The sequence below is a fragment of the Cannabis sativa genome, chromosome 9, assembly GCF_029168945.1.
Source record: "Cannabis sativa cultivar Pink pepper isolate KNU-18-1 chromosome 9, ASM2916894v1, whole genome shotgun sequence".
Taxonomy (NCBI): domain Eukaryota; kingdom Viridiplantae; phylum Streptophyta; class Magnoliopsida; order Rosales; family Cannabaceae; genus Cannabis; species Cannabis sativa.
Window position 1 is genome coordinate 646,038 of NC_083609.1, and position 12,711 is coordinate 658,748.

General features: G+C 32.0%; 2 protein-coding genes across 3 annotated transcripts; both read right to left on the reverse strand.

Moving 5' to 3' along the window:
* Nucleotides 1-604: 604 nt before the first annotated feature.
* LOC115722336 (1-aminocyclopropane-1-carboxylate oxidase homolog 1) lies at nucleotides 605-3,062 on the reverse strand. The gene is made up of 3 exons (XM_030651529.2): nucleotides 2,491-3,062; nucleotides 1,681-2,005; nucleotides 605-1,038 (listed from the first exon to the last, which is right to left on the reverse strand). Exons 1-3 carry the CDS (start codon nucleotides 3,012-3,014, stop codon nucleotides 790-792), a joined length of 1,098 nt encoding a protein of 365 aa, XP_030507389.2. The 5' UTR covers nucleotides 3,015-3,062; the 3' UTR covers nucleotides 605-789.
* A 5,410-nt stretch (nucleotides 3,063-8,472) lies between these two features.
* Nucleotides 8,473-11,293, reverse strand: LOC115722327 (1-aminocyclopropane-1-carboxylate oxidase homolog 1). 2 transcript variants are annotated; one of them, XR_009684410.1, is made up of 4 exons: nucleotides 10,692-11,293; nucleotides 10,286-10,607; nucleotides 9,297-9,947; nucleotides 8,797-8,924 (listed from the first exon to the last, which is right to left on the reverse strand). XR_009684410.1 is itself a non-coding variant. In XM_030651519.2 (3 exons), exons 1-3 carry the CDS (start codon nucleotides 11,219-11,221, stop codon nucleotides 8,655-8,657), a joined length of 1,122 nt encoding a protein of 373 aa, XP_030507379.2. In that variant the 5' UTR covers nucleotides 11,222-11,280; the 3' UTR covers nucleotides 8,473-8,654. The 2 variants fall into 2 exon arrangements, 1 of the variants encoding a protein (XP_030507379.2); XM_030651519.2 differs by lacking the exon at nucleotides 9,297-9,947 and having other exon boundaries at nucleotides 8,473-8,924; nucleotides 10,692-11,280.
* Between the last annotated feature and the right edge of the window lie 1,418 nt (nucleotides 11,294-12,711).

Sequence of the window (12,711 nt, forward strand, 5' to 3'; positions counted from 1 at the left end):
TTAAGCGTTTATATATTACATCAGCATAACCTGGGACTCGAACCCAGGACCTCCAATACACACGCACCTCCTATGGCCACTTGAGCTAGCCTCAAGTGGTCTAATCACTTCGATCTTGATTAGAAATAATTTCACCTAACCAATATCAGAAGGTATCACTTAAATTATACATAAAAGAAAGCTTTATTAAAATATAATTTATAGACATAAACATATATAATAGCCTTAAGAAACATATAGCCATATATGACTCTCACATCTTGAAAGGAACTAAGAACGCCCGAGCTCCTAGGTTAGGTGGGCCGTAAGTACAGACTTAGTCTGCCTATACTAAAGACGAGGGCCTAATCCGTCTATGCCCAAGGCCTAACCTGACCTGAGCTTGAGAAGAAGCCACCAAGTTGGTTGAAAGATTATTTCCATTCAATTTGAACAATCATTAATAGTAGACAAAAGTCATTTTATTCTTTTTTTTTTGTGCTCGGTACTATTTTAGTATATAAATCCTTTTATATATTTAGGAGTTTATTTTATTTTCACACTTCAAAATAGTTTTTTTTTTAGTATTTTTACTGAAATCCACATAGCAACTAACAAAGTAATCTAAATCACAACCCAAAGCTACATATCAACTCATATAGAAACCACCGGAGCAATCCAAACCATAAAAATAATAAAAAAAGGTTTAAAAAAATATTATATGAAGTGATTCTCTTATAATTTATAATCTAAATGTGTGATCATATATACATTATTATAAAATAATATATATATATATATAATATCTCATCAGAGCCTAAAATGGGATAGAGCAGAAGTTGTTCCAAGGCCTTTCGAGTTGAAGTGAGCAACAAACTCTTTAATGGTGGTCTCTCTATACTTGGGAGGATTATCTTCGCTTAACAATTCCTTAATTGGACCATACTTTAAAGACGATTCCATATCTGTCCTAAAAAAGCAAGCAACAGATACTCGAGGACCGTCGTGATTTGCCACTACTCTATGCTCAACACTTTTCAACATGTCATTCGATACAAGCTACAAAACCCAACAATTGATTATTATTGCTTATAAGAATATAATTTTTTAGGCTAATTAGGATTTTTGTCCCCTGAACTTTGACATGTACTAAATCATGTCCCTTGAACTTTTAAGGTCGTTAAAAATGTCCCCTGAACTATTGAGATTGTTAGATTTAAAGCCTTTTTTTCCAATTTTAGTAAAAAAGTCTAACATGGATGAAAATCTAAGGGCCATGATTTAGAACATGTCAAAATTCGAGGGGCATGATTTGGTAGATATCAAAGTCTGGAGAGCATGACTTAGTATATAAACAATCACTGAAATAGTAAAATTGAATGAAATTAGACAAAAGTCCTTAAATCCAGTAATTTCAATAGTTCATGGGGCATTTTTAACAACCTAAAAAGTTTAGGAGGCATGATTTGGTACATGTCAAAGTTTATGGGACAAAAATCCTAATTAGCCAATTTTTTATTATGACATAGATCTAGTGTCGCGATCAAGTACCATTGTTGTTTTAATTCACAGTAGTGTACAAAATATTATTGTAAATTATTCTGAATGAAACAACACTAATACTAAAGTGACACTATATCTAAAACTCGAAATTTTATACATATATAGAAAGATGTCATAAGTCATTTTTTTATGACATACCTGTAGCAAGTCGCCAATGTTAATAACCAAAGCTCCGGGAATAGGAGGAACATCGATCCAACGATTCTGATGAAGAACTTGCAAACCACCAATTACGCGGTCAAGTAGAAGAATTGTAAAGAAATCACCATCGGCGTGCTTGCTTGTTCCCATAGTTAGTTCTGGCTCCGGACAAGGTGGATAATAATGGCACAAAACGTCCAATCCTTGAGCGCATTCCATGTCTTTTAAGTAATTTTTGTTGACTCCAAGAGCTTCAGATAGTAACTCCAACAACACAATTCCTAGTTTCATCACCTCATTTGAGTACTCCAATAGTATATCTCTATTAATTACAATATATAGGGTCACATAAGCATAATGTAAATAGGGATTATATATACTTTCCAATCAATTTAAGCCTAGCTAATTAATACAAAATGGTGTGATGAAATAAAATCTGTTAAGATCAATATAATTACTATATTACCCTCCTTATTTACAATACTAAAAAAAGTACCAGTGTCGCCTAGCATCATCTAATATATCATATCATTATTTTATAAAATATCATTAACTATTCATAAGACTCTAAGTATTACTGGTGTCTAATAGCAGTACTAAAAATAATAAACCCTTTTAAGTTCATAATAAAAAAAAATTAATTTTTTTATTTGTTTTGTCTAACTTCTGACTCTGTTTTGCCTCTTCTCCTTTCTTTATTTTTTTTCTTATTACATCACAAAGTACATTAAATCTTAACTTAAATACATCAAACCACTCAATTTAAACCAAAATAAATAAACAAATAAATAAAATATAGTGTAATACCTCAATGCCAATGGCAACTCCTCTGGCTTAGGAGGATTAGGAGCCATAATACAAAACACAGTGTCCCTCCAATTAGCTGCTGGGGCATTAAACAGATCGAAATTACTATTATACCGAAACTTCCTCGACGAATCGCGAGTGTAAAACTCTTTCTTCACCTCATTTTCTTGCTCAAAAAACCTCCTCACCGCGGTCTCCATTTCCTCAAGAACACTTAGAGGAATACCATGATTAACCACTTGAAAAAATCCCCATGACTCGGCCGCAACCCCGACTTCTTGCACGATCTCTTGGCGTCGAGTCAAATCATTTTCGACATTTTTGAGATCAACAACTGGAATACCGAGTTGGGTTTCCCCCGAATTTGAATCGGGTGATGGAATAATGTTGTTATTATTTTCTTTTGGCTCATAGAAAATTCTTGGGATTTTTGTGATGCCAGAATCAACTAGCCCTTTGACACCAGCTTTTGTGTCATCAAAAGCTTTTAGCTCACTTTTTCTATCATAGTTGAGCTCATCCATAGCTTAACAAACTCTAGAAAGAATTAGTGAGTATTTTTAAGCTATGAAAAAGTCAAAAAGAGAAGAAATAATTGTGAGTGAATGTTAGTTATTGCAACACATTTTGACCATTCATTCTACCAAACTATAGTGACTGTTAGTTATGGCATTGAAATTATTCAAATGCATTAATTGCTTTGGGTTGATCAGAGATTTGATGTAAATAAAATATGAGAAATGCTAAAGGGCACTACTGGTGCCTAGCACCCTCCTACATGTCAATATCGCTATTGGTGCAATTAAGTATCGGGTTCCATATAGTTTAATATAATAATTTTTATAGAGTATCGCTAGCCAATTGCAAGTCGACACATTTAGAAGGTGCTAGGCACCACTGGTGCCCAATAGCAATATTCCAAGTATTTATAGTTCATATTATTGAACTTTTCTACCAAAATCCTGTTTTCTGGAATGGACTCTCAGGGGTACCCGATCTTAGTGGGGCAGAAATTTTCCGTCTAACTGTGAAGGGTTGGTACCGAAGTAGCTCCATCATCAATTAAGGGGGCCAATTTTTTTTTTTTTTTTTCAAATATTTAGTATAATAATATACAACTATTTTTAATTTTATTAGATTTTTTTTTAAAAAAAAAAAAATGGGAGGGGCCAAGACTCCCTTTGCACTTGGCTCTATTCCTGCTTGATTCCCGCGTTTGATACTTTATTTATTTTTCTAATAACATTTCTCATTTTTAGTCACAACATATTGGAATAATACTTTATAATTAGTCATAATTTTTCTATTTTTAGTCACAAGTTTTGTTGTGACTAAAATAATTTTTTTTGTAGTGTTCTTATATTTTTTCTTGGTATATTAGTCTAAGATGGAATTCAATAAAGGGATGGAAGTTTAGATGAATGCGAATATTAATTAGAGAATAATTAGGAGAGTAGAATGTTAGACCTAGTACATATAGATTGGAGGAAATTTCTAACTTTTTATGCTTTTCTTGTTTTAATAAGTAGTACTTAAGAGCATTGCCTAGCACAACTTAAAAGTGACGTTTTGTCATTGGCTATATTTCATTATAATTATTAAGTTAAATTATATGAATTGTTCTGATTGGTAGATATCACTGGCTCCGCCATTCAAACCCCCAATGGTTTTACCTAACTGTCAGTTATGACAGTTAGGATCGGGTTATAACATCTAGGCTATAAATAGCCTACTGCTACAACAACTAAGCAGCAATCTTGGGAGAAATTTTTCAGAGTTTTGAGAGCTAGTTTAGTGTGCAAGAAAGAGAGTTTTTTGAGTGAAGTTGATTGTAAATGAAGTTATGCTTCTTGAGTGAATGTGTCAAGAACACTTTCATGATCAACATTGTAATTCTCTCTTCTAGCTCAATAAAGATTCAAGCCTTTGGGGCTGTTCTTAGGGGTGTTCGCGGTGCGGGTGGTGCGGTTTTTAACCATTTTTTCAAACCAACCCGCACATGCGGTTTTTCCAATTTTCCAAACCGCACCCGCACTGCGATACTAAAAAACCGCAAAAACCGCACCGCAAAAAATGATGCGGTGCGGTGCGGTTTCTGCGGTTTATGCGGTTTGAACTATCACATTTTTTTTTGAAGTCATCACAAAATAATTAAACAATCATTAATATTATTATTCCAAAACACTTAAGAAAATACAACAAACTTGAGACTAATAAAAGTTATAACAACAACAATAAGTTAATAATCTTTTTAAAGTTTCAACAACACACCTAAATCAAAATAATAAACTTGAAACTAATTAAATTCCAACAACAATATAAATGTACAAACACAAACTTCTAACTCCAAATTTTAATATACATGTATGGGCTTGGGTTTGTTGCTAAGAAGAGAGGGTTTGTAAAGAGTTATGGATTTTGTCCTAAGATTTATGGGCTTGGGTTAGGCTCATATGTATGGGCTTAATTAAATAAATATAAAAATTAAATTTTAAAACATGCGGTGCGGTGCGGTTTGAATCGCGGTTTAATAATTCCAAACCGCAAACCGCACCGCACCGTGCGGTTTAGGAAAAATTCAAACCGCAACCGCACCGCGAAAAATTTCAAACCGCATTTTTTTTGCGGTGTGGTGCGGTGCAGGCGGTTTGAGCGGTTTGATGTACACCCCTAGCTGTTCTGGCCGAGGAGTTGGCAAGTGATTCATCATCATTTGTTCGAACCTCGTAATTCTGGTTGTGTTTGATTCTTTCTCCCTACATTCTTGTCTATAATTGCTCATTAAATCTTTGTTCATTTTCTGGTTTTTCAATTACTGGTTTATTCATTGTTGATTCTCTGGTTTTAATTCTATTCGAATTGCATTGAAAACTGTTAGCATTGTTCTGGATCAATCTCTTGTTTTGTTTTGTGTATGAGGTGCATGATCAAGCATTGATCACATTATGAATTTTGATACTTAAATACACCAACAATAATATAATATATTTATGTAATATTAAGCATCATTAGTACTTTTTAGCTACGTTAATATAAAATTACCTGAAAAAGATCTCCAATGTTGACCATTAGAGATCCAAGTTGAGGGGAAACATCAATCCAACTATTGTCATTTAGAACTTGAATACCACCTATGTCATCTTGAAGCAACATAGTGAGGAAGTCCATATCAGCATGCTTGGTTACTCTCATAGTTAGTTCTGGTTGAGGGCACGGTGGATAGTAATGACATAATAACACTAATCCCTCTGTACAATCACTATAAGAAATATCACTTTTGCCAGCACATTTTTGTGCTGGCAAAAGTTAGTATTGCGCTGGTAAAATAGAATTTACTTGTGATGCGTGGCAAAAGGGGGTTGGCAAATCAATGTTGGTATTAGAACTTTTGCCAGCATAAAATGAAAAGCATTGGTAAAGATAATTTTTTCCAGCACGTAAATGCGCTGGTAAAAGTTAGATTTTAGCCACTACACATGTACGCTGGTAAAACTTTAACCTCTTTGACAGCACAGTTTGTGAAATGCGCTGGTAAAAGTTACTATTACCAGCGCAGTAGCGAACTGTGCTGGTAAAAGTTATATTTCTTGTAGTGAATCCATGTCGTACAAGTGATTTGAATTCAACCCAAGAGCCTAAGATCAACTCGAATTGAGAAATTCCTACTTTTATTAGTTGATTTGAGTACTGCAGAAGTATGTCTCTTCATTGGAGAGAAATCAAAATAACCACCATATTAGTTTCTTGAAAACTACTAGTATGTGCACAAATCTATGTACCAAGTTACTTTTAACAAGTATGATCCATCTTAAATAACGACAATTTGTTAATTTTTTTTTACAACATATAAGTGTGTGCCAAATATTTTTGTATAATTTATACGTGCACACATAATTTATCTTTGTAGCACCATACGATTAATAGAAATAAATAATAATACAGAAAGTATAAATTTACACTAAGAGAATTATATTTGATATAATTCATGGGACCACATTTAGAGAATGAAATCAATTAATAAAATATCAAAAATTACAAATGCCATTGACTTATACAAAGTTGGATTCCTCCAAATATTTCTCACAACCTTTTGTAATCCACTTTACTAATCTGATCTGTGAAACAAATCAGGTTGGTGAAATCCTTTCAACCCGTGTGCTCACTTCTTCCTGAAATGAATTTTAAAAAAAATCTTCTCCTAAAAATATGTACTCACTTCCTTCTAAAATGAGACTTAATTAGGAATCTCTTCTTCCTAAAATCCAGGCTTGTTCAAAATTTTTGTTCAAACTATTCTATGAACAATAAGAAAATAATAACAAAGATAAACCTGTAAGAAGACTTAATTGGTAAAAAAATAATTATCTTTTGAGTAGAGCTACACTCCATCTTTAATTTCTTTCATAACACTTTTTGAAATGTTATGGTTGACAATTTTGAAAAACTCTCCATTTTCACAATCTAGGGATCTTTTATGGCTTGAGGTCAACTTTTTAGATAGGTACGTAATTAAGATTTGTATTTTTAAAAAAAGGTTGATCAAATTTTCAGAAACTTGGTAATTAAGACAAGATTATTATAATAAAATGAATATATATATATATATATATATTTTACTTAAGATTATTAAGCTCATATGGCTTAGCACATGGCAAAGTTGTTCTCTTTAAGATCATTAAGCTGTTATAGCATAGCACATGATAGACTTATTATTATTATATTATGATTACCATTTTGGACCCTGCGCTTTGCAAAAGTTATTAATTGGACCATCTGTTTTGCTATTAAATGAAAAAATAGACTCTGTATTTTCTAAAATGGTACAAATATGACACTGAATTGATTTTTTGTCAAAATAAAATTTAATTATAATCCGATCTAAAAGTGTTATGATAAAATTGTTGACATTTTTTGTGTCTGTTCGTATTATGAATTATTTTCAAGTTGATTATATTAAAAAAAAAAGTTATCAAAAATTAAGCTCAGAGTCCTATTTTTACTATTTTGGAAAATATAGGGTCTATTTTGTCATTTAAGAAAACACAGGATACAAAATACAGAGCCCAAAATAATATTTACCCTTATTATTATTATTATTAAACAAAATCATCAATTAAATGTTTTTGGAAAACTCAAAGGAGTGCACATTTTTTGATGTGGTATAGAATGATTTGAAGCCTATATCAATATTAGAGCATTGTTAGTGGGCACTAGTAGTGTTCAATATTTTTTGTAGGTAGTGTCTTACAATATTAGAGCATTGTTAGTGGGCACTAGTAGTGTCCAATACTTTTTGTAGGTAGTGTCTTACAATATTAGAGTATTGTTATTGGGCTCTAATAGTGTCAAACACTTTTTGTAGGTAGTGTCTTATAATTAATTAACGATATTCTCTAAAAGTTATTTTCTTAAATTATATGAGACTCAATACTTAATTACACTATAGCAGTATAATATCGAGGAGGGTGCTAGAACCAATAATATCTTTTAACGATCTATTAATATTAATGTAAGTGTCATAAGTGCTCCATATACAAAATTGTAAAAATAAAAATTTCCTATATATTCTTATTGAGTTGTTTTTTTTTTCTTCCTATTATTGGATATTTGTGATGTTTTGAACTCAATTTTATTTTAAAACACATGTATTAATTGGATATTTTGGATGATACAAAAATACATAAATTATAACTATATTTTTGGAGAAAAAAATTGGTTTTATAAAATTTAACAACAATTTCATTATAAAAGTGTTGTAGAAAAATAAAAGATAAACATTAACAAAGATTTATATTACAAAATTATAACAATCATACAACATAGTTATAATATGTAATAAAAAATTGTACCATTGCATTTAAAAAACCGTAATTAAATGTAACATAAATAATTAGAAAGTTTAAATATATAATGCCATTTTTTACAATATATAACACTATAACAACATTATAATTGTCTATTTAATAACATGTAAAATGTATATAACACTAAACCAACACTATATAAGTCTATTATTACCTCAACTAGACTTAACACTTAATAAAGTGTTACAAATTGCATACGATAACTTAACACTTAACAAAGTAAAGAAGCAATTACTAATGAAAAAAAAAAACCAACAATATTATCAATCTATTATAGTTTATTGCCACAAAATATATTCATCATTTTATTTTGGGATCAACCCTAAAATGGTGAGAAGGTTTAGTCCCATCTAGGCCTTGCTTGGTGGAATGAGCAATATAGTCCTTTACTGTGGTTTCTCTATACTTTGGAGGGTTATTTTCTGATAACAATTCTTTGATCGGTCGGTACAATTTTGAAGTTTGCAGATTACCTGTGCAGAAGAAGCTTGAAATCGATACTCGAGGACCCATATCATTGGCCAAAACTACTCTATGCTCAACGCTTTTGAATCTATCATTTGTTATAAGCTAAACAAAAAAACAAACAAACAAAATTAATAACATTATATGATGAAGAAGAAAAAAGCAATAAGACCATATATATATATAATGAAAAAAAAATAGTTAAATTTCTATTTTTGCTTATAGTTAAAAGTACTACATCTAGCATAAGTGAAAGTTCTTGCTTTTTTCTTTTGTTTGGATAATAGGTTAATTCTGTTTTTGGAGAATCTAAGATTTTTAGTGTTTACTTAAATTTTAACGACGATGATGTGTCAAGAGTAGCAACACGTGTCACAAAAATACTGAGACTAAATTAATGAAGAATATGTAAAGTCATGATAGTTAATCATGAAGGGTGGCCTGACCGTTAGCATGAAAGTCAGACAGTCACCTTACCCCTAGATTGAGTAAGGTGGGTATCTCCGAGAAGGAAAAATGATGGACTAACACCTTTGTAAGCGGAATGAACAATCACCACACACCCATATGCCAAGTTAGTCTAGGGAATATATACTATTACCCCTTACCTTCCAAAGGATTGGTCTAGGGGTATACTCTCACCCCCTACACCCTCGTGATACAAGTCATGCATTTTAGATATAATGACATTCTCAGATGTATATGAGGATATCCACATTACAACATAACTACTGACAACGGACGAGGGATCACCCAACGAAGGTGGTGGTCACCCCCCTCAAGTCGGATCCCGAGGGAGTCACCCAACGATGGTGGTTGTCATCACCCCTCAAGTTCGGTCCCGAGGGGGTTCACCCGACGATGGTGGTTGTCACCCCCCTCAAGTCGGGTCCGGGGGGTCACCCAACGATGGTGGTTGTCACCCCCTTAAGTTGAGTCCTAGGGGTCACCCGACGATGGTAGTTGTCACCCCCCTCAAGTTGGGTCTCGGTCGGGGGTGTTGCCCCCGAGTATGGGCTTCATCACTAAAGGTGGTTGACGACCATGTCACACCCATAAGGGACCCTCATTGTCAGTAGTTCCTTCAAATGTTCAAATCTCACAAAAAGCTCAAAATCAGTTGTCAATCTACGAAAATAGCGGGATATTATCATAAAAATAAGATTTCAACTACTCCAAAAATCAAGGAGACTGATTTACATTAGTTATATTATTATTATTATTATTAAGTGATGATATTTAAATAATTAATAAGAAAGGTAATAAATGTGGAAAAGGTTGTTCTAACTTTTGAGGTTACCGAGAAATAAACGGACACTTAGAGCAGTTTGTTTGGAAAGATTAATAAATGAGATGAAAAAAATAAAAATAGATAGTAATTATTGATTGGAGAGACAGGGTTGGGACTGGAAAATTTGGGACATATGATTTTTTTTCTAAAGGCTAAGCCAAACAAGTATATTTACCTGAAGAAGATCTCCGATGTTCACAACTAAAGCTCCAGGATGAGGAGAAACCTCAATCCATTGATTGTTATTCAAAACTTGAAGACCACCAATGTCATCTTGAAGCAGCACAGTAAGAAAATCAATATCAACATGTTTGGTTATTCCCATAGTTAGTTCTGGTTGCGGACATGGTGGATAGTAATTGCATATAACCACTAATCCTTCTGTACAATCTATGTCATGTAAGTGATTCGGATTCAGCCCAAGAGCTTCTGAGATCAGCTCAAACAATAGAATTCCTACTTTCATCACTTGCTTCGAGTACTCTACAAGTATGTCTCTTCAAGTAGGAAAAAAAAAAAATATTTTAATATTTGATTTTGTTGCAAAAGCAATAATAATACTTATTCAAAAGTGTGTGTACCTGCATATAAGGGGTAAATCCTCTGGCTTAGGAGGGTCAGGAGCCATTCGAACAAGAAATGTATCCCTCCAATCAGCAGATGGAGAGGTATACAATCCATTGTTAGTGTTATAAACCACTGGTTTACTAAAATCTCTTGTATAAAAAGCTTTCTTCACCTCTGTTTCTTGCTCATAAAATCTTCTAACACCATCTTTCATTTCTTTCATAACACTTTCTGAAATGCTATGATTGACAATTTGGAAGAACCCTCCATTCTCTGAGGCTTCTTTTACTCTATCAACGATCTCTCTTCGCTTAACTCGATCTCCATCAAGACCTTCAAGGTCTATAATTGGAATACTAAATTGGGCATCTCTCAGAACAGGAATATCATCATGTTTTGATTTGTGGAAGAAACGAGGAATTTGAGTAATTCCAGCATCAACAAGGCCTTTCACTCCTATTTTGGACTCATCAAAAGCTTTAACCTCACTTGCTCTATCATATTCAGAGTTTGGAGAGACTTCATCTGAGTTTGTCTTCACCATTCTGAATATTTTATCTCAAAACCCCAAACTTGATATCAACTTTTATAGGTAAAAATTTATCATATTTTTAAAAGTGACAAATTGGAATATTTTATGATTGATTTTCCAGCTGTACTTGCATGGTAGACTCCTATAATTACGTATAAGCCATATACAAATCAATCAATCAATTACATGTTTCCGGATATATTTATATATGAGTATTGCTATTAGGCACCAGTAATGTTTAGCATGTTGCGTTGCGATTTGCTACCAATGCTCCCTAAAGTTATTATATTAAATTATATATGACCCGATATACTTAGTTGAACCAATAACGATTTTGACACATAGAATGGTGCTAAACACCACTGATACCTTTTAACATTTCTCTTTATATATAAGAGCAACTCCACCATAACTACTCCATCCACACATCAAATATAATATATGTAGTTCTTTCAAATATATATATATATATATATATATAGTATGTAGCTTGGACGCCCAGTCTTGACCATAAGCAGTCTAGGCCTCTACTTAATACTTACTCAGTCTATAAAAAAAATGGGATAATTTCACAAATACACAAAAATAACAAAAAAATTACAAAAATACGATATCACGGAATTTTAAATATTTTTACGAATTTTTTGATTTTATTTAAAGAATATATAGTTTTTTTTTTAATGTTGTATATTCATATTAATTTGTTTGTTGATTTTTTTGTTATTTGTATTATTGTTTTGATGATATTTAGATGTTATTTTCATGTTACTTTATTATGCAATTTTCTTATTGTTTTCGTGTGTTGTTTTTACGAAAAATCGTAAAAATGTAAAAAAAATTTATCAAACGTAAATAAAATGTATTTTTTTTTACAAATAAATGGTGATTTATATAATTATCTCTAAAAAAATTGTTCCTTTTTAAAAGTATACATTATCTGTTACCAATTTTAAAAATACCATATTTTTTTTTCTAAATAATGTCTAAATATATATATAATTTTTTTATGGCATACTAAATTTTAGGGCTGAGCTACACTATTCATTTTTATTGATATTATTATCATTATATTACTTTTGATAATGTTCAAATTTTTAGGAAATTTATAGTATAAATATTTAAATTAGTGAGTTTGTGTTGTTAATAAATACTCATTGTAAAAATTGCGGCAAAAATACTCATTAAAGGTCAATTTTTAAGATTTGGTTAGTACATATTCATTCCATCTCTTTTCATCAAACACTTCAAAAAAATGATCTATTTTTGTCTTTAAATTTAGGATGTTTTGTAAACATATACTATAACGTCCTCGCTTCAAGTGTCTATTGGGTCTTTACATCTACGGAATAATAACTCTTATACACGAGTACGTCACTCTGGCTGCTTCCTGGACTGATGACTGACCCTACAGACCAACACGAGTGATTCCAATGTATTTTGTCCTCACTCGCACGCTTCCTGAGACAAAGTCAACTAAAAGCATCTCTCCTAGTTAAAATCTT